At 34.5% G+C, this 22375-nt stretch overlaps 1 protein-coding gene across 18 annotated transcripts in view; it reads left to right on the forward strand.

The window, feature by feature from the left end:
* The window catches only part of LOC140040437 (uncharacterized), a 159769-nt gene that overhangs the window by 95726 nt on the left and 41668 nt on the right, over window positions 1-22375 (forward strand). For 17 of the 18 annotated variants that reach the window (XM_072086376.1, XM_072086364.1, XM_072086369.1 and 14 more), the window contains 48 exons: window positions 36-299; window positions 533-793; window positions 941-1207; window positions 1376-1639; window positions 2238-2498; window positions 2594-2860; window positions 2974-3237; window positions 3505-3765; window positions 3899-4159; window positions 4562-4822; window positions 4976-5236; window positions 5380-5646; window positions 5825-6094; window positions 6210-6476; window positions 6871-7164; window positions 7317-7613; window positions 7808-8110; window positions 8232-8534; window positions 8698-9000; window positions 9124-9423; window positions 9514-9816; window positions 9992-10294; window positions 10381-10680; window positions 10800-11102; window positions 11234-11536; window positions 11888-12190; window positions 12311-12613; window positions 12721-13023; window positions 13165-13467; window positions 13639-13932; window positions 14184-14486; window positions 14663-14965; window positions 15169-15471; window positions 15572-15874; window positions 15997-16299; window positions 16431-16727; window positions 16876-17178; window positions 17292-17591; window positions 17727-18029; window positions 18132-18437; window positions 18533-18835; window positions 18936-19238; window positions 19333-19632; window positions 19793-20095; window positions 20392-20691; window positions 21019-21315; window positions 21568-21870; window positions 22041-22343. In XM_072086376.1, coding sequence (XP_071942477.1) covers window positions 36-299; window positions 533-793; window positions 941-1207; window positions 1376-1639; window positions 2238-2498; window positions 2594-2860; window positions 2974-3237; window positions 3505-3765; window positions 3899-4159; window positions 4562-4822; window positions 4976-5236; window positions 5380-5646; window positions 5825-6094; window positions 6210-6476; window positions 6871-7164; window positions 7317-7613; window positions 7808-8110; window positions 8232-8534; window positions 8698-9000; window positions 9124-9423; window positions 9514-9816; window positions 9992-10294; window positions 10381-10680; window positions 10800-11102; window positions 11234-11536; window positions 11888-12190; window positions 12311-12613; window positions 12721-13023; window positions 13165-13467; window positions 13639-13932; window positions 14184-14486; window positions 14663-14965; window positions 15169-15471; window positions 15572-15874; window positions 15997-16299; window positions 16431-16727; window positions 16876-17178; window positions 17292-17591; window positions 17727-18029; window positions 18132-18437; window positions 18533-18835; window positions 18936-19238; window positions 19333-19632; window positions 19793-20095; window positions 20392-20691; window positions 21019-21315; window positions 21568-21870; window positions 22041-22343 — 13950 coding nt within the window. The remainder of the gene's footprint in view (window positions 1-35; window positions 300-532; window positions 794-940; window positions 1208-1375; window positions 1640-2237; window positions 2499-2593; window positions 2861-2973; window positions 3238-3504; window positions 3766-3898; window positions 4160-4561; window positions 4823-4975; window positions 5237-5379; window positions 5647-5824; window positions 6095-6209; window positions 6477-6870; window positions 7165-7316; window positions 7614-7807; window positions 8111-8231; window positions 8535-8697; window positions 9001-9123; window positions 9424-9513; window positions 9817-9991; window positions 10295-10380; window positions 10681-10799; window positions 11103-11233; window positions 11537-11887; window positions 12191-12310; window positions 12614-12720; window positions 13024-13164; window positions 13468-13638; window positions 13933-14183; window positions 14487-14662; window positions 14966-15168; window positions 15472-15571; window positions 15875-15996; window positions 16300-16430; window positions 16728-16875; window positions 17179-17291; window positions 17592-17726; window positions 18030-18131; window positions 18438-18532; window positions 18836-18935; window positions 19239-19332; window positions 19633-19792; window positions 20096-20391; window positions 20692-21018; window positions 21316-21567; window positions 21871-22040; window positions 22344-22375) is intronic. The other variant, XM_072086374.1, reaches the window with a different exon arrangement.

Below are 22375 nucleotides of genomic sequence, written 5' to 3' on the forward strand. Positions count from 1 at the left end.
TACCTGATAATTATTGCATTTTAATATTCCAACAGCATTGAATTTCACTTCCAAAATTAAAGATGTAAAAGTAACTGACGTACAGACAGAAGCTGTTTTTGAAGCACAGGTGTCAGTTAGCACAGCAGAAGTGACTTGGTTAAAGGACAATAAACCTATTGTTGCCAGTTCTAAGTATGAGATGGTGATGTCAGGTGATACTCGAAAGCTTATTGTTAAAGACATGAGTCCAGAAGATGAAGGAGAGTATACATGTATCGTAGGCAGTGTAGAATCTTCAGCCCATCTAAATATTAATGGTAAGTTAAGTTGTTGATATATGTATTGTTATTAAAAACTACTGTTTTTATTGTCTAAGAAATCAACCCGCCAGAGCATTCTTGCAATCATAGTAATATGAAGTAAGTTTAAATCCAAAATAAAATGGTAAAGTAATAAAATGATAATGTCAAAATTCGAAAATACATATTACTTTAACCAAATTTGTTGCATTCCTTGTTATGTTTAATTTCACTGTATTGCTTTTATTTAGTTACAAAGTTTACATCACAATTAAAAGATGTGACAGCTACCGAATCAGAAGAAGCATCTTTCACTTGCGAAGTATCAAACCAAGAAGCGAGTGTGACATGGATGAGAAACAACAAAGAAATCACTGAAGATTCAAAACACTCTTTTGTTGTTGATGGATGTCAGAGAAAATTGATAGTCAAAGATCTTGATATGAATGACTCAGCTGAATATTCATGTGTGTTTAAAAACCAAACATCGTCAGCAAATTTGACAGTTAAAGGTTTGTTAAAATTAAAATTTGATTCAATTTATTATCCAACTATGCATTCTATAATGATGTTATAAACTTTATACATATTGAAGTTTGTAAAGTTATTTTGTAAGATTTGCATCAATATTATTATAAAGAAGTGTTCTTTTTATATAGCACCTCCTGTACTTTTCACAAGTGAATTGAAACCTGTGGAGATAAATGAATGTGAAGATGCTTGCTTTACTTGCAACATTTCTGATGAAAATGCAGAAATAACATGGTTTAAAGATGGAGAGGAAATAAGTTCAAATGATAAATTTGAATTTATCACTAAAGGCAATGAGCGCATTTTGGTTGTCCACAATGTTTCCTTTGATGACGAAGCAGATTACACCTGTAAAACAAAAGACAGTGAATCTACTGCAGAACTTATTGTTGAAGGTAATACCAATTAATTAGAATTAAACATTTTTTTTTTGGTACATAAAAATAGATGTTTAAAAGTATTGAGTTGTTCCCTCATCTATATTCAATTGCCAAATCGTTCCAAATTCAGTTTGTTGATTACTTACCTTACCTGATAATTATTGCATTTTAACATTCCAACAGCATTGAATTTCACTTCCAACATTAAAGATGTAAAAGTAACTGACGTACAGACAGAAGCTGTTTTTGAAGCACAGGTGTCAGTTAGCACAGCAGAAGTGACTTGGTTAAAGAACAATAAACCTATTGTTGCTAGTTCTAAGTATGAGATGGTGATGTCAGGTGATACTCGAAGGCTTATTGTTAAAGACATGAGTCCAGAAGATGAAGGAGAGTATACATGTGTCGTAGGCAGTGTAGAATCTTCAGCCCATCTAAATATTGATGGTAAGCTAATTTGTTGATAATATCATATTTATTTGAATAAACGCCCAGGAGCGTTTATTGTTCAGGACAGTTTTAGGGAGGCATTTATTCGAGGGAGGTGTTTATTCGGGGGAGGCGTCTATTTTTTAGGTGTAATATGGTAACATGTATAATCAAATAAATACCCCCTAGATATGTACAATACGTAATAAAATTGTATCAAAGTGGTTGGTCAATTATAGATCATGTCAATCAATAAATTCTAATACAAATAGAAATGTGTTATAATACAAGATTATGTATATGCATGTGCAATAAATAAGCAGAGCATTTTTATTCGAGAGGGGCGTGTATTCAAAATGATTTTTAATGTGGGAAGTTTATTCGAGGGAGGCGTTTATTCAAAGCGGAGAGTTTATTCAAATAAATACAGTATGTACTGTTACTCTAAAATTAGTATTTTCATTCTCTAAGAAATCAACCAGCCATAGAATTCTTGCTATCATAGTATTTAATATGAAGTAAGTTTAAATTGAACATAAATTGATAATGTCATAATTCTAAGATATGTATTACTTTAGCCAAATGTGTTTAATTCCAATGTATTATTTTTATTTAGTTACAAAGTTTACATCACAATTAAAAGATGTGACAGCTACCGAATCAGAAGAAGCATCTTTCACTTGCGAAGTATCAAACCAAGAAGCGAGTGTGACATGGATGAGAAACAACAAAGAAATCACTGAAGATTCCAAACACTCTTTTGTTGTGGATGGATGTCAGAGAAAGTTGATAGTCAAAGATCTTGATATGAATGACTCAGCTGAATATTCATGTGTGTTTAAAAACCAAACATCCTCAGCAAATTTGACAGTTAAAGGTTAGTAGTTTGAGTGGTAGTTCAAAATGAATAAATGAAATTATTTTTTAAATAAATAAATTTATCATAATAATTTGATTACAATTATTGTTTAGCGCCTCCTGTTGTCTTTACTGCCGATTTGAAGACGGTGGAGTTAATTGAACGTGAAGATGCTTACTTTACATGCAGTATTTCAGATGAAAATGCTGAAATAACTTGGTTTAAAGATGGAGAAGAAATAGTACCAAATGAGAAATTTGATTTCATCATTAAAGGCAATGAACGTACTCTTGTTGTTCATAACGCTTCTGTCGATGATGATGCAGATTACACCTGTAAAACACAAGACAGTGAATCTACTGCAAAGCTTATAGTCGAAGGTATTATTAAACTATTATTAATTGAATTATGCTTTCATATAAAGTAAAAATCATAAATTAAAAGGCTCTAGTTAAAAAAAACCTGATTTAATTATTAATTTTCTATCTAACAGCACTGAAGTTTACCTCTGGTATCCAAGATGTCAATGTTACTGAGTTTGAAGACGAGGTGATATTCCAGGCTGAAGTATCATCTGCCAATGCAGAGGTTACTTGGTTTAAAGACAATAAACCTATTGAAACCAACTCAAAATATGAGATGGTTGTATCAGGGAAAAACCGAAAGCTTATTGTTAAAGACATGAGTCCTGAAGATGCGGGGAACTACACATGCGTTGTAGGTGACATAGAGTCTACAGCCAATCTAACTGTTGAAGGTAAAATATCTGGTCTGATTTGTGTGATTTTATTTTATTTATCATCATCAAGTTAATAAAATAAGAGCTTAGAACAAACTTTGATTATTGCTTGATTTTCAAAAAATATAAATATATAAGTTACTGGAAAGAAACATACAAATACAAATATGTATTTAATAAATAAATGAATAAGTTTTTTATTTTAAAGTTTTCTTTAGGTTTGTGACAAAAGTGTTTATATTATGCAAAAAATATCTAATTTACTTGTTACTTCTATTTGCCCAGTTACAAAGTTTACTTCACCATTGCAAGACATAATCACGGCAGAGTTTGGAGAAACTACTTTCTCTTGTCAAGTTTCCAACCAGCAAGCTACTGTGACATGGATGAAAAATGACGAGGTTATTACCGAAGGTCCTAAACATTCCTTTGTCGTTGATGGATGTCTGCGGAAACTTGTAATCAAAGATGCTGACATGAAAGATTCTGGTGAATATTCATGTGTGTTTAAGAATGAGTCATCATCAGCAACATTAACAGTCAAAGGTAATTGTTTTGTTTGTACTTCAATTCTATGCTAATGAGCCAATTCTTGTTAAATTGTGAGTTAAAAGTCATCTAAAGAAAGCATAGACATGGCATCTATTTGAATTAGTAACATAAGTCCTTTGTTGTTTAGGAACCAACTTCACAAAAGAGTTAAAAAATACAGAAGTAGCAGAATTTGATGATGTTAAGTTAGTCTGCGAAGTGTCCAATGCTAAAGTGACCGTATCATGGCGAAAAGATGGAAAACCACTAGAAGAAGATGACAGAATTGAATTTATTGTTGATGGCAAAAAGCGTGGATTAATCATTCATAACCTGACACTTGATGATGAGGCAGATTACACATGCGTTACATCTGAGCATTCAACAAATGCAGAGTTACTTATTGCAGGTAAATACAGTAATAGCCGATACTGCTGCTAATCACAATTATAACATTTTGTTATAGCAACAAAATGTTAGAAGCCTAAATGTAACAATTATATAAGGTATTGGCAACATTATATATATATATATATATATATATAAATCCAAAGGCAAATTACTGAAAAAAATGACAATGCTGTGGGTAACAGTGGCTGGATCTCAATGGAGATACAAAAATAAAAAGCGAAAAGCTAAATCAAACGATAAAGTAAACAGCCAGAAAAGTTAGCAGAGCTTTATGGTATAATATATATATATATATATATATATATATATATATATATATATATATATACCATACTATTCTTTAGTTCTTTGTTTCTGACAACTGTTTGCGTGCCCTAATATTGTGTCCTATTATGTATAGAATGTACATTTACCACCGAGCTCAAGGATATCGATGCAACTGAATTTGATACAGCTGTAATGGAGTGTGCTTTAAGTAACCCTAAAGCTAAAGTCACATGGACAGTTGAATCAAAGCTGATAGAAGAGAATGAGAAGTTCACCTTTATTGTTGATGGCAAAAAGCGTGGCCTTCGTATAAAAGATGTTGGTATTGATGACGATGCTGAATATACATGTTCTATTGGTGCCCAACAAACATCCGCTGGATTATTTGTTGAAGGTAATTTATAACCTCTTCACTTTTAATACTAAATAATTTAGTGTAGTGTAGTTTTTGTGTATTCGTCTATTTTATGTATCTGATAAGCTAGCATTTTTAGAAAAAGAATGTTTTACAATCTTTTTAATCATTTTAATGCCTAATCTATTTAAGGAACCAAGTTTGAAACAAAGCTTATTGATGTGACTGTTATAGTAGGCGAACAAGCTGAGTTTGTCTGTTCAGTCTCACATGAAAGGGCAGTCGTCAAATGGACGAAAGACACAACTGAGATAAAACCAGATGTCAGGCACAAGATAAGAGTAGATGGCAAAACAAGAAAATTGATTATTTATGATGCCCAACTTGATGATGAGTGTGAAATTACATGTTCAATGGAAACAGATACAACAAAGGCTGAGCTCTTGGTCGAACGTAAGTCTTACATGGTTCTTAACCCAATTCAAAATTATTATTTAAAATTTAGTTTAGTTTAAAAGTAACTACAAGTACAACAACAAATTAATGTATTGTCAATTTTAATAAGACCACAATTTGAAAACCATTTTCTCTTTTAGCTCCTCCCGTTGTGTTCCTCGCTGAATTGAAAAACATGACATCTATTGAACGTCAAGATGCTCGCTTTACCTGTAAGATCTCTGATGAAGATGCCAAAATTAAGTGGCTCAAAGATGGAGAGGAAATTGTTGGCAATGGGAAATATGAATTTGTAACTAAAGGTAACGAGCGCATATTGATTGTTCACAACGTTTCTTTTGATGATGAATCTGACTACACATGTAAAACATGCGACAGTGAGTCGACTGCAGAACTCATTGTTGAAGGTAAGATTGTGCTTTTTTATTTTTTTATTTGAAAATATACTCTTACATACACCATTTTAATATCCTTTAGTATCATAGCATTCAAACTTTGATATTAGTTTAATCACGAAGATACACTGTAGCTTCTGGTTATTTTGTTTTATTACAATATCCATTGTGTATTATTTTACCTTTATAGAAGCACCTCCTGAGGTCGTAGAAGCTCCAAGCGACACAAGCTGTATCGAGGAAGATGAAGAAGTAGTACTAACTTGTGTCCTTGATAAAGAAACAGCTGATCTAAAGTGGATGAAAAATGGTTCTGAGATCCAACCAGACAACAAATACAACATGATCAGAGATGGTAAAAAACACTCATTGATCATAAAGAATGTAGCTCTCAATGACGAGGCTGAATACACAGTTCTTGTTTCTGGAAAACGGAATTATGCTACACTGACCGTGAAAGGTATGGTTTGAATACATACAATTGTATATGATGTTATATCATCCTTTACTATGTTGTATTGTTTATTTATCCTTTACTGTAATAATACGTAAATACTTAATTTAATCAATTTTAGACAAATCTGCAGAGATTTTACAACCACCAGAAGAGGTTATAACAGGTCCTGGTACTTCAGTGTCATTTACATGTATCGTCAACAAGGAAAACATAAAATTCAGATGGTTGAAAAATGGTAAACCAATCAAAGAAAACAACAAATACGAAATGAAGCAAGAAGGAAAAACGTATGTACTTTTTGTTAAGAATGTTACATTTGATGATGATGCTGAATACACAGCTGAAGTTGACAAGATACAGTGTCATGCTGATCTGATTTTGGAAGGTAATTTATTTTGTAATTCAGTATTGATTTAAACATATTTAAAGTAGGTTGAAAGTTTAATAATAATGACGTACTTAATTTTATGAACGAATAATATTGTATTTTGTATTTTATAATATATAGTTTTTTTTCTATACTGTTTATAATTGTGCCTCTTTTACTTTAAATTATATATGTATATTGATTGTAAACAAACGTTATCAGCCAATGGCTGCTGTTTTGTATGTGTTTTTAAACCTAAATAAATAAATAAATAAATAATTGTAATCACAATGTCATTCAAATGTTGTTACTACATTTATGCCTCTCTATATAATTCTTCAAACAATAATAGTTATATATGTGCTGTTCATATATCATTTTTTTTATATTACTATAATTACTTTTTCTACAGCAATACCTGAGGTTAAAATAAATGATGATTTAAAGAAACTTACTATCAGAGCTGGAAAGAAAGTAACAGTTATGTCAGACATCACTGGTGCACCGTCACCAACAGTAAGTTGGAAAATTGGTGAACAACAGATAGAAACATCCGATCATTTCAAAATAAATACAGACAAAGGAATGTGCATACAGTCTACAATCAATATCTTAGAGACAACACGACAAGACCGTGGTAAATATACGGTTACTGCAGCAAATGATGTTGGAACGGGTACTGATGCATTTGAATTGGATGTTTTTGGTAAGTACTGTTATTATAAACTTGGTGATTTTCTATACAATGTGAATTAGTTTTAGTGTATGTTTTAGATTTGGCAGTTAATACATACGATGCCATTTTTAACAGTATAATAGTTTAATATAATAATGCTATGCATTTATTTTTATTCTCAGATATACCTCAACCACCACAGAACCTCAAAATAGGCGAAATAACTCCCAAAAGTGTAAGCCTGAGTTGGGATGTTCCATTAGATGATGGAGGAAGCCCAGTAACTAAGTACTCTGTTGAAAGAAGAGATATGAAGAGAGATAACTGGATGTCTGCAGGCAATACACCTGATTTTTCAATGGATGTTACCAAAGTGGTTGAAGGAAATGAGTACATGTTCCGTGTTTATGCTTCAAATAAACATGGAGACGGTGAACCGTGTAAACCAACAGACCCAGTTATTGCGAAGCATCAGTTTGGTAAGAACATTTCTATATATGTTTAATATGTTATAACCAATAATGATTATATTATAACAATTTTTATCATACAATAGCACTATCAAATATAATATATTACTTGAATATTGTTGTTAATACAAATATGAAAAAAAACATCTCAAATGGTCACAAATATCTAAATTTGACAAAATACTTTTTGTCTTACCACACAGATGTACCACATCCACCTGGAACACCAACGGTAACAGACATTGACCGCAACTGTATGACAGTTAGCTGGACACCACCTGAATATGATGGAGGTAGCCCTGTTCTGGGTTATATAGTCGAGCGTCAAGATTCAAACACAACACGTTGGGTTGTACTAACTGATGAGAGGATTGATGAATGTTCATTTACGTGTACTGACCTTGTTGAGAAACATGAGTATTTATATCGTATATATGCTGAAAACGAGGCAGGCAAAAGTAAACCAAGTCAGAATTCAGAATCAGTGATTGCCAAACCACCTTACAGTAAATATTAAATCATTTATTTTTTATTTTTGTCAAATTTAGTAATCAAATGATATGTGCATGAACTTAATACCATTTAATTGATGCCACACTAATGCTTTTTTTATATCGTTATGTGTAGATGCTCCTGATGCACCTGGAAAACCTGTGGTAGACAATATTAATGAAACTACAATGAAGCTCACTTGGGCACCACCAGAAAATGATGGTGGCTCTCCAGTAACCAGCTACACTCTTGAAAGATGTGACATCACCAGAGGTAGATGGGTGAAGACAAATAAAGATCCTGTAACAGACACACAGTACAATGTAACTGACCTCCTAGCAGGAAATAGTTACCAATTTCGAGTTGCTGCAGAAAATGCTGCTGGACTAGGCAAGTGTAGTGATGCAAGTGACACATTTGTTGCTAAATTGCCATATGGTAAGTCAAAAATATGCCTTTAATTGAGTATTCACATTAATTTCATTAAAATATTTTTGAATAAACACTATAATTTTGGTTTTCACATAAAAAAAACTCTAAAGCAAAGATATATGCTTGATTTAGTATTGTATTTTAATCTGTTATATTTCTGCATCATAAGATGTTCCCGGTGCACCAGAACCTCCAAACGTAACACATATTGACAGCACAGAAATGACTGTTACATGGAATCCTCCATCATCTGATGGTGGAAATACAGTGAAATATTACATACTTGAGATGCAGGAGAAAACATCCACACATTGGGCTGCTGTAACACGTGACAAGCTTCGTGAAACAACATTTAAGGTGACTGGACTTACAAGAAAGAATGAATATTGCTTTAGAGTTATTGCTGTCAATGATGCTGGTAAAGGGCCTCCAAGTCAACCATCCGAGCTTCACATGGCAAAGCCTCCTTATGGTAAGTAATTTTTAAAGAGATAATTAAATATTATATTTTATATGGTAATACATTATATAGTAGTACCATATCTTGTGATGATTTTAAGCTTTATAATGCATGTACACAATGTGTTTTTTTCAGATGAACCAGAACAACCAGAGGTGCCAGTTGTTTCAGATATTCAGAGTACAGAAATGAATTTGACATGGAAGGCTCCTTCAGATGGCGGTAGCCCAATCACCAATTATATCCTTGAGAAGAAAGACAACTTATCTCTGAAATGGAGTAAAGTTACAACAGAACCACTTTTGAAGTGTACTACAGTTGTAACTGGTTTGACGGAAGGAGCTTCTTATCAGTTCAGAGTAACAGCCGTTAATGAGGCAGGCCTAAGTCCTCCCAGTGATGCTACTGATGCTTGTCTTGCCAAAGCACCTTATGGTAAGGCACGATTACTTAATTAAATATTTACAATTGAAGTCACTGTATTAATTTTTATTGATTGTAAATAATTGTGTTTAATTCAAACAGATATCCCAGGACGCTGCGGTAAGCCAGAGATAGTTAAAGTCGATTCTACCAATGTGGAGTTGAAATGGTCTATACCAGAAACAGATGGTGGTAGTCCAATAACAGGCTACGTTGTTGAACGATGTGATGTAAGCCGCAATAGGTGGATGCAAGTGAACAAACAACCAGTTGCAAAACCGTTCTATGAAGTCCAAGACTTGGTTGAAGGCAAACAATACGAGTTTAGAGTTTCTGCGGTTAATTTAGCTGGTATTGGACCTGTCTCTGATCTTTCGAGCACAGTGTTGACAAAGCCACCCTATGGTAAATATTTTAATTGTAGCAAAACTTACGTACACAGGATGATGAAAATTGGGCAAGTAAAGTAAAAAAAAATTATAAATTAGAATAAAGCATTTTAGGTGACATATACATTTCAACATAAATTAATATTTCATTTTCATAACTGTTAAATAACACTTATTATATTTGCCAACAGATCCACCAGAGAAGCCTGGAAAGCCAGTAATTTCCAATGTTGACTCAAAATCATTGACTCTCACGTGGACTCCACCTGAGAGTGATGGTGGTGCCATGATTACCGGTTATGTTGTGGAAAAACTTGATAAATCACGAAATCAATGGCTACGTGTAAACAAGTCACCAATCAATAAAACAATAATGGATGTTACCGACTTGAAGCAAGGCAACGAATATGAATTTCGTGTCATGGCGCAGAACAAAGCTGGATTTGGTGAACCAAGTGATACCTCAGACAGTGTTATTGCAAAATTACCTTATGGTAAGTTGCACTGAAGAATTTAATAATTGCTTTTTTAGGTTAAAATACTTACAGTCTGAAATAACATGAGTTGTTTTAATTTGTAGATGTTCCAGATGCACCTTCTAAGCCTATAATTGAAGCATATGACACAACTGAAATTACACTATCATGGACACCACCTGAAAATGACGGAGGCTCACCAATTACCAATTACATCATAGAAAAGCGTAAAACTGGCGGCCGTTGGGGGAAAGCTACAAAGGACTCTATTAAAGAACCTTCTTTTGTAGTCACTGACTTAATAGAGGGTACTGAATATGAATTCAGAGTACTTGCTGTAAACAAAGCTGGGCCAAGTGAACCAAGTGAAAGCTCCGAACCAACTATCGCCAAACTTCCATACGGTGAGTTATTCCATACATTTGAAGACACACTCTCATTTGCCGATCATTGTAAATTATAAGCTACACAAGAAACACATGACTCAATAAATGATACTAAAAATATGATTTTTTTTATTTAGATGTCCCAAGTGTACCTGGAATCCCCAGTATCAGTTCAGTTGAAGCAACAGAAATCACTCTTTCATGGACAGCACCTGATTCAGATGGAGGTAGTCCAATAACAAACTATATCGTTGAAAAGAAGGAGAAATCATCTTCAAGATGGGTTGTAGCCACACTTGATAACATTACTGCGACAACATTTAAGGCTATAAGGCTAACAACTGGAAATGAGTACACCTTTAGAGTTATCGCTGTGAATAAAGCAGGAAGGAGCCAACCGTCAGAACCGTCAGAGAGTACTATGGCCAAACCACCATATGGTAAGATATCATAGATTTGTAATTACAAATTGGTGACTAGTTATTGGAATTTCATTTTTTTATAAATTGATTTTTGTAATAATCTAAGTGCATTACAATTGTCATCAATTCTATGAATTATTTTGTGTTAGATGTGCCAGAGGCGCCTCTTAAAGCAACCATAACATCTGTGGATGCGACAGAGATGACACTACAATGGTCACCACCTTCAAATGATGGCGGTGCACCAATTATAGGGTATAACATTGAAAAACGAGACACAGCTCGCGATCGGTGGGTGAAAGCTAACAAGACACCAGTTACCGATTGTGAATATTCCATTACTGGACTTACCGAAGGAAAGACATATGAGTTTAGAGTAAATGCAGAGAATAAGGCAGGAACTAGCCCACCGAGTGAGGAAACTGATGCTAAAAAAGCAAAGTCTAAATATGGTATGTCTTTTGAATATCAACTAAGCATGAATTTTGTATTTTATGTCAATATACTGTAATTATTTTGTACAGAGAGATTAATCCTGTCAAGTATTATTTTTGTTATGGTATGTTATTAGCAATAATTAATGGATCATGTTTAAATAATAAAACTAGTGTGTGACTATAAGTTTTTGGTATTTGTACATGCATTCTAAAAATTCATCTGGTTTCAAATGATTTCAAATATAAAAAAATAAACACTTAGTGAAGAAGGTTTCCAACCAATGATATCACCAGGTGTTTATTTTTTATGGCTTCCACAAGGGAAAGTATACTAACATATATAATATTTATTTTTTTAAATTGCAGATCCGCCTGGTCCACCTGGGCAACCAGAAGTTGTAGAAGTGGATGAAACATTAATGGTAATTGAGTGGGAATTGCCATCATCCGATGGCGGTACTCCTATTACAGGATACTATGTTGAACGCAAGGAGAAATTATCATCAAAATGGATTAGAGTCAATAAAGAGAAAGAGACAGACAGAGAATTAGAGATTGGAAATCTTAAACCTGGTGGTGAATACCAATTTAGGGTATTGGCAGAAAATAAGATGGGTACTGGAAAACCAAGTCCACCTTCAGAACCAGCAATTGCCAAACCACCCTATGGTAAGATCATATTGATATCCAATTTGTGGTTACTAAATTACAGTCACAAAATTGAGTTATAAATAAATAATTGAAGTTTTGTTTGTGTTATTTCTCATTTGTGGTTAACTTTGTTTTCAGACACACCAGGGAAAATGAAAGTACCTGTCATAGATTCAGTTGATAAGCATACAATTGTTTTGTCATGGACAGCTCCAGACTCTGATGGTGGAAACCCTATTTCTGGCTATTTAATAGAAAAGAAAGAACAGTATTCATCAAGATGGGTACCTGTAAACAAAGAGCCCTGCACGATTCTAGAGTTAGCAGTAACAGGTTTAACCGAAGGCAATGAATATCGATTTAGAGTTGCAGCACAGAACAAGGCAGGAACTGGGGAACCCTCAGATGCTACTGAACCAACCATTGCTAAACCTCCCTTTGGTGAGTATATTATAAATCAAATTACCAATGGTGTGTTATTTTTTAAGTTTAAAAGGGTCACCTAACACTGGTCATTATTATGGAGTCATAATGTAATATTTCTTTAGACCCACCTGATGCACCAAGTCAGCCTCAAGTATCAGAAGATGAGAGTACAAGTCTAAATATAGCATGGGATTCTCCAAAGCATGATGGCGGTAGTCCAGTCACTGGATATATCGTTGAAAGAATGGAAATTGGTCGTGATCGATGGATAAAGGTTACAAAAGAACCAGTTCCTGAATTGAAGTTAAAGGCAACTGATCTGATTGAGACTAGTAAATACCAGTTTAGAGTATGTGCAGTTAACATAGCTGGACCAGGAAAATATTCTGAACCTTCTGAATCAAAACAACCAACACCACCTTATGGTAAGTCTCTCTGACTGGAAAAGAGACTTTTTCTTATGTTCTACTCAAACCCATGTATACATTCTTGTGAAATTTGTTTTTGATCATGCAAAGTAATAATAATTTAAGTTGTGTTAACATGTGTTTTGCTATATTCAATAGATGTTCCTGATAAACCAGGCAAACCTGTTGTAAGTGACATCACTTCAAACTGTGTTAAACTGTCATGGGAAGAACCTGAATGGGACGGTGATTCCAAAATCTTAAATTATATAATAGAATCTAAAGAAAAACTGGCCACAAAGTGGACTAAACCATACAAGGAACGTTTGCTGGAGACAACAGCTACTGTGACTGGATTAATTGATGGTAAAGAGTATCAATTTAGAGTTAAAGCAGAAAATGCTGCAGGGAGCAGTAAACCGAGTGACATATCCGACTTGATCGTAGTCAAGGCACCATTCCGTATGTTTATATTTAGACGTTTGAAAAAATATTGTGAATAATTTTTATTTCATGTAATTTATAAGAAAATATATTAACATCATATTTATTGTTAAGAATTCAAATCAATTACTTTACAACAAAGTAAAATTAAAATTAAAATAAGGATGATACCATTTTTTTATCTTACAGTTGTTCCTGGTCCTCCATCGCAACCAGGCATATCAGATGTAACTGCTAGGTCAGTTAACCTTTCTTGGACACCTCCAGATAATGATGGTGGTGCAGAAATCACGGGTTACATCGTTGAAAAGCGAGAAAGAAGAGGTGACTGGATGAAATATGATGAAGTTAGTGCTGTAACATTCTCCGCTACTGATTTGGTTGAGGGCTCCAAATATGAATTCAGAGTAAGCGCTGTTAACAAAGCTGGTGCTGGAAAACCAAGTATTCCATCTAGTACAGTTGAAGCAAAGGATAAAATTAGTAAGACACTGTCATTTTTAATTATTTTCTATCTAAATGTGAGCAATTTGATGTGTGTTATGTATACATTTTGTAGGTAGATTCACTGTTAATGAGTCAAAAGAAATAAACGTTATATAAACAACCCTTTGACAATTAGACACTGATTAAAAATTCGTAAATGGCAGAAGCATTCAATGGTAACAATAATAGTATACTACCTTAATTTAAATTGTTCAATCAGCCAATAATAAATACAATATATATTATAGATCCACCAACAGCACCAAGAAGACCAGAAATCACCGGCGTCAACAGCACCGAAATATCGATCAAATGGACACCACCCGAGTCTGATGGTGGCAGTCCCATCATAAATTACGTAATTGAGAAACAGGATACATCTAATGACCTATGGGCAAAAGTAAATCGCTACAACATTTCTGCAACTGAATTGAAAGTCACTGACCTATTCCAAGGGAATACGTATGTGTTCAGAGTATCGGCCGAAAACAAAGTTTGTAGAGGTCCACCGAGTGAACAAACTGATCCTGTTGTAGCTAAACCACCATACGGTTAGTATATACATTCAAAATGTTACATTATGTATACATTTTTGCATTGGTCGCTGCTGATTTAATGCAATTATGTCTACAACATTTTCCAATAGATTTTATACACTGACTGATTAATATTAACATTATACACATATTCAAGTTTTATAAAGGCTACTATAATATTTGTTTGTCAGATGTACCAGGTTGTCCTGGAAAGCCATTTGTGAGGGATATAGACAGTACCAGAATGACGGTATCATGGAAACCGCCAAAAGACGACGGAGGCAGTCCAATAACCAACTATGTCATCGAAATGCGAACCAAATCTGGAATGAAGTGGGTTAGAGTGACCAGAGATTCAGTTGTTGATACCTCATTTGCACTAACAGGGTTAACCAAAGGTGATGATTATCAATTTAGAGTTAAAGCTGAAAATAAGGCAGGACAAGGTATTCCAAGTGATGCAAGCGATTTTGTGATTGCCAAACCACCATTTGGTAAGTTCACTTTTTATGGGTTTTTTCTGTAAATTGACCCTAACCAATGTTTTTTTTCTGTAACTCATACTCATTTTTTTTAAATATTTTTGTACATCATCAAACAAAGAATGAAAATGATAAAATATGATATTATATCCACGGACAAAAAGGATAACATTTTTTTTAATTTGACCATTACATATGATTGTCTTATTTTCTAGACGTTCCATCCCCACCTGGGAAACCTGAAGTATCAGATGTTAATGCTTCTTCAATGACCATCAAATGGACAACCCCAAGTGATGATGGTGGTGCTCCAATAACAAATTACATCATTGAAAAGAAAGATCAGTTTGCAGTAAGATGGAAAAAGGCTACAACACAATCAGTAGCTGAAACTGAATTTAATGTTGACGATCTAACAGAAAATTCTGTTTACGAGTTTCGCATCATTGCTGAGAATAAGGCAGGGTTAAGTAACCCAAGCGAACCATCAGATCCACAGAAAGCCAAGCCACCTTATGGTATGTTGTGTAATTGTATAATTGTTTCCAAAAAAATATGCCATTTGATGATACAATAATAGTATAAATACTTTACTTCTCAATTCTATTTTTTGTATAGATGTGCCATCTAAGCCTCAGAAACCTATTATAAGAAAGGCTGATGCTACATCAATGAAAGTATCATGGGTAGCTCCAGAAAGCGATGGGGGCAGCCCAATAATTGGATATAACCTGGAAAGATGTGATGTTTCCAGAAATATTTGGATTACCGTAAACAAGACACCCATTCCAGATACAGAATTTGATGTTCAAAATCTATTGGAAGGTGTGGAATATGTCTTTAGAGTTAGTGCTGAAAACAAAGCTGGTGTTGGTGAATTAAGTGATCTTTCTGATCCATGTGTGGCAAAGATGCCTTATGGTAAGTTGCCTTTTATAGTGCATTCTTTACACAATGCCATCATCACCCAGTTAAAACAAACTCAATTTTAAGATGATCATTTTATTGGTAGCTGAACTGTAAGTTTATATATTTTAATGTAGATCTACCAGGTTGTCCTGGTACACCAAAAGTCACCAACATTCTCAAAGAATCCATGACATTGACTTGGACAACACCAGAATCTGATGGAAACAGTCCGATAACAAACTACATCGTAGAAAGAAAAGAAAGTACAGCAACGCGATGGTTGAAAGTAACTAGAGAAAAGATTACTAAGACCACATTGGATGTTAAAGACCTTGTAGAAGGATGTGTGTATGAGTTCCGAGTAAGCGCTGAAAACAAAGCAGGAATTGGACCATGTAGTCAGTCTTCTGGACAATTTACTGCAAAGGCGCCATATGGTAATTGTATAGATACTATATTTACAATTGCAATATAGATTTAATTATCGGTCAATCATGTAATAGAAATTTGTTATTCCTATTGTTATTCTTTATTTCATCCAAGTATAATTTGTTTTTGATATGTATAGATGTTCCAACCCAGCCAGGGAAGCCATCTGTTAGTAATGTCCTTCCAAATTCAATGACAATAACTTGGACAAAGCCTTCAAGCGACGGTGGAAGTAAAATTTGTAGTTACACAATAGAGAAGAAAGAAACATCCTCAAGAATGTGGACTAAGATAAAATCTGTTTCAAACCTTTCACTAGATGTCATTGATTTAACTAAAGGTACTGAGTATCAATACAGGGTCAAGGCAGAAAATAAAGCAGGTTTTGGTCCTGATAGCGAACCATCAGATCCAGTTATTGCTAAACATCCATTTGGTAAGAACTTATTATGTAACTGAGTTACACAATTAAATACTCCTTGTTTATCTATTTTGTGAGTATATAGTAACAGTATATAAGAGTGGAGTGTTAGAAGTGAAAGTATAGCCAAATAAATTTTAAAACAAAATTTTGTTATACACAGATTCACCCTCTGCACCAGGAAAACCAGAGTTCATTGCTGTCGACCGTACAGAGATGACAGTCAGGTGGTCGGAACCAAAGAGTGATGGTGGAAGCTCAATAACTAAGTACATAATTGAACGTTGTGACTTTGATAAAAGACAATGGACTAATATAGGCACTACTTCTAAATCCGAGCTTGAATTTAAAGATACTGGCTTACGTGAAAAGTCAGAATATTCCTACCGTATTGCAGCAGAAAACAAAGCTGGGGTTGGTCCATTCAGTGATCAAAGTGATTTCTGTCAAGCAAAACCTCCATTTGGTAAGTTACACATCATTAAAAAAAAAACTATTATGATATATATACTTGATTGATAACAAATAAAGTACATTTTAAGTGATCTGTTTATGAAATTTATTGACTTTGAACTACAGATAAACCAGGTACTCCTAGTATACCAGAAGTTGTTGGTTTCTTAAAGACATCTCTCTCCATTACTTGGACAGCGCCTGTCAGTGATGGCGGTAGCCCTGTTACAAAATATATACTTGAGAAGAGAGACACAGAGCGTAAAAGGTGGTCAAAGATTCCAAGTCAGATTACAGAAACATCATTTACCATAGACGGACTTTACGAAGGGTCTAAGTATGAATTTAGAGTTGCTGCTGTAAACAAAGCTGGAGAGGGACTGTTTAGCGACCCGTCGTTAGCACATGAAGCAAAATCACCATACAGTAAGTACATTGTGAATAATTTAGTTTGTTATGGTATAGTATAATTATTTAATTAAAACTACCATATCAAAATTGTAAAAAGCAATTTTAAAAATATATGAATATTTGTTCTAATGTAAGAAATAACTATTGTAGATGTGCCATCTCCACCAAGCAAGCCATCTGTTATCGAAATCGACTGTACTCAAATGAAGCTCACATGGTCACCTCCATCTAATGATGGTGGAAGTCGGGTCACTGGCTACCTTATAGAGAAGAAGGATAAGTTTAGCACAAGATGGACTCAAGTAAAAGAGACCGCTATTCCTGAAACAACATATGTTGTGGTAGATCTTAAAGAAGGCACATTGTACGAATTCAGGGTTTTTGCTCAGAATGAGGCAGGTACCAGTAAACCAAGTGAGCCATCTGACCCTGCTGTAGCTAAAGCTCCTTATGGTAAGACTTGGTTTACATGCTACTTGATTGATTATACAAATAAATTTATACATTAATATGTGTATCGATACTTACAGTGTACTTAATGTGAACTTTTCACAGATGTGCCCGGTCCACCTGGTATCCCAGAAATAATCCAAGTAGATACCAATCATATGGTGTTAACATGGAAGGCTCCAGAAGATGATGGAGGATCTCCAATAATTGGGTATTTTCTTGAAAAAGCTGATCCTGAACGTAAACGATGGAGTAAAGCCCACAAAGAAGAGATTATTAATGAACTTACTTTTGATGTGCTAAATCTAGTTGAAGGCAACACATACATATTCCGTGTTAGTGCTGAAAACGCTGCTGGGGTTGGTGAATCAAGCCCAGCTACACAGCCTGTAAAAGCTAAGCCTCCATATGGTATGTATCACTTGTCACTAAAAAGGGACCTCAAACGATACAGTTTATTGTTTGTGCTGTGTAATAATATTTTTCAAATTTTCAATTCTTTAAAGATGTACCTGGACCACCTGGGAAGCCAAAAGTAATAACCACCAATGTGTCATCAATATCATTGGAGTGGGCCCAACCAGAGAGTGATGGTGGATCCAAGATTACCAGCTACATAGTTGAGCGTTTAGACACAGATCGTGGCCGCTGGATGAAAGCATCGAAAGATGCTATAAGTGGATTAAATTATGTTGTCTCTGGATTGATTGAGGGGAATACCTACCAATTCCGAATCAGTGCTCAAAACAAAGCTGGTGTTGGAGAACCGGGTCAACCTTCGGATCCTGCTAAGGCAAAATTACCTTTTGGTATGGTTGGCAATAAATTAATTCATTTCCAATTCATATAGTATTAAATACAATATTTTTGCTCAAAACTAATATATCTATGTATACATTTTTTTCAAAGATGTTCCAAGTCCTCCACCTCCTCCAGAGATATCGTGCATAACTGAAACATCGATGGTAGTGGAATGGGAAGAACCAAAGTCAGATGGTGGATCACCAATCACAAACTACCACATTGAAATGAACCAGAAAACTAGCAAACGCTGGTCAAAGGTTACAAATGTTTTGCACACACAATTTGAATATAAAGTAACAGATCTAACGCAGGGTGAAGAGTACAGCTTTAGAGTTGCCGCTGAAAATCAAGCAGGAATCGGAAAACCTTCTGATGGTTCACCATTTGCTAAGGCTAAATCACCTTTTGGTAAGTGATATAAATTATTTATCTTTTTATTCACTATTTTGTTTATAGATAACTAACATTGGACAATCTCAATGTGTTATTTCATTTATTTCAGACCCACCAGATGCGCCTTGTGATTTTGAAGTAAGTGATACTTCACCAAAAGCTATTGTTTTGAAATGGAATGAGCCAAAATCTGTTGGTGGTTCACCTATCACTGGATACCTGGTTGAGCGTCGAGACAAATTCAGTACCCGATGGGTTCCAGTAGTTAAGCAACCAATAGTCGAGCGTACCATTGTCATCAGTGACGTCACAGAGAATAAGGAGTATGATTTCCGTGTTTCTGCTGTAAATGTAGCTGGAGTTGGAACAGCAAGCGACTTGATTCATGCAACTGCTAAATATCCATTTGGTAAGTTTTGTAACTTGTAAACCTTTAATTTATTTATGCAATATTAATAGTATAGTTGAAATACATTTGCAGTATGGAATATCATAAAATGTATATTACATGGATAATAAGATAAAATATTTGTTAATTATATTAATTGATATGCAATGTGAAAATATAGATCCACCAGATAAACCCGGAACACCAAATGTTACCGAAGTGAGCACAACCTTTATCTCATTTGTGTGGAATGCTCCACTCTTTGATGGAGGAAGCAGTCTTTTAGGTTATCATGTTGAAAAGAAGGAACAGTATGTATCCAGATGGGAACAAGTTACTTCCGAAACTACATTGTCAACAACTTTCACAGTAGATAATCTTGAAGAAGGACGTTGGTATCAATTTAGGGTAAAAGCTGTAAATAAAGCAGGTGAAAGCTTACCTTCAGAAGCAACTGATAAAATCAAGACAAAACCTCCGTATGGTAGGTGTACCTGCGAGTATCTCAAATAGTTATATGTGTAACAAAAAGTCTGTTATATTCTGTCCGTGTCAAGGTATTGTTCCTTCTTCGACGTATATCTGATTTTATTGTTTTCCTCTACCTTTACTTGTGTTCAGTCTTTATCCTCTTCTTGAAATGTAACATTTCTCTAAACAACACATAACAATTGGATCCTCATTCAAATGCTTATTTCAACCCATCTGAATCTATAAATTCAATCCAACATCTACAGATATTTGAAATATTTATAGTAAGTTTTTATTCTGCAATCTTAGATATCCCAGGTGCCCCAAGTGCACCAAAACTGGTAAATGCTACTAACACGTCCTTGACTGTAAACTGGAAACCACCATCGTCTGATGGTGGGAGTCCAATAACGCAGTATGTAGTAGAACGTAAAGAAACCGATTCTGTTAAATGGATCAGAATCACACAGGATGCAAATGGAGAATGTGTATATACTGTAAAAGGGTTAACAACGGGAGCTAACTACCAATTCCAAGTGAGCGCCAAGAACCTTGCTGGAATTGGAGAAGCAAGTTCAGTGTCTACATTTACAGCAAAGTCACTTTATGGTAAAATACATGTGATTTGTTTGGCTTCAGCAATGTACAGTGTTGCTTATGCTGTCTGTCGTTTTGATTTATTCCTCAAACTTCATCCCTTCCTTAAATGTTTGTGACGAGTTTGTATCCTGTCGAATTTCTTTTTCTGTTAACAGAAAGAAAGATTCTTTTCTGTTGGTTAAATGTTATGATACCATATGGAGGTCAAACCAATGTGTAATTTGAAACAGTGATGTTGCTTTTTCTGCTCCTACTCGTTTCCATGTATTTTTTTATGTCCTTTTCGATTATGGTGAATCTATCTTCACATCTTGTTTAAACACTTTATATGGTTAGATCCACCAAGTGCGCCTGGTAATCCTATTGTTTCAAGTGTTGAAGAACATTCAATTTCTATAACATGGATGCCACCAGATAGTGACGGTGGAAGCCAACTTACTAATTTTGTTGTGGAACTTCGAGAAACCTTTGGATTTTGGATGAAAGTTGACTCAGTTGATGGGGAAAAATTTGATTACACAATTAGTGGATTAAAAGACGGAACTGAGTATGAGTTCCGAGTGTCAGCCGAAAACGTGGCTGGTGTAGGAGCACCAAGTCGAGCGATAAAAACAAAAACAATTCCCGAGATTGGTAAGAAACCGGTGTGATATTGACAAAGAATCCACTATAAAGCATATATATGATATTTATGTCAACAATACTCAGTATTTTTTATATTATGTACAATATGTTTATATGACTGTTGTTTTGCTTTATAAAACATTATTGTTCTCTTCTTTTTAAAATTGGTGCAAGTGTAAAATTTGGCACTGTCTATTACTGTTATACTGTATATTTTATATTATATATTATTTATATTTTGCAATGTGTATTTAAAAATAGATGTGCCATCTCCACCCAGCCGACCAAGTGTTGATAATGTTGAGAGCACCTGCGTGGGTCTCAACTGGAAAGAACCCGAATCTGATGGTGGTAGCCCAATCACAAATTACATTATTGAACAATGTGATGGCGATAGAAAGCGATGGGTATCTGCCACACAAGAAAAGATAAACGTCACAAAATTCATGGTTACTGATCTGATAAAAGGAAACAAGTACCGATTCCGTATCATTGCGCAGAATCTGGCTGGTAACAGTGAGCCAAGTAAAGCATCAGATCAAGTTTTGACAAAGCCACCATATGGTATGTAGTGTGTTCACACATAGAATATCATTCTACAATAAACATTAATTGAATATTGATCATACAAGTATTATATAGTAAAACCCTGGAACATGCTATATTATTAAGAGAATTATTTAATTAACTTATCTCCTCCATCTGTTAACAATATTGTTCTTTATACTCTTCAGATGTTCCAATTGGGCCATCTAAACCAGTTGTATCAAATATAGCTGCATCAGCCATAAATGTGGATTGGAAGCCTCCTAAGTCAGATGGAGGAAGTCCTGTAATAGGTTATATGATTGAAAAGAAAGACAAATACAGTACACGCTGGACATCTGTGAATACAAAACCATTGGAAAAAACATCAATCACAGCAGAAGGTCTTAAGGAAGGACAGGAGTATCAATTCCGTGTTCTTGCACAGAATTTGGCTGGTCTAAGTGAACCAAGTGAGCCTTCAGATAGCATCATCGCTAAGTTACCATTTGGTAAGTTTTTCTTTTTATTTATAATTTTAGAT

This window comes from Antedon mediterranea, chromosome 2, assembly GCF_964355755.1.
Source record: "Antedon mediterranea chromosome 2, ecAntMedi1.1, whole genome shotgun sequence".
Classification (NCBI taxonomy): domain Eukaryota; kingdom Metazoa; phylum Echinodermata; class Crinoidea; order Comatulida; family Antedonidae; genus Antedon; species Antedon mediterranea.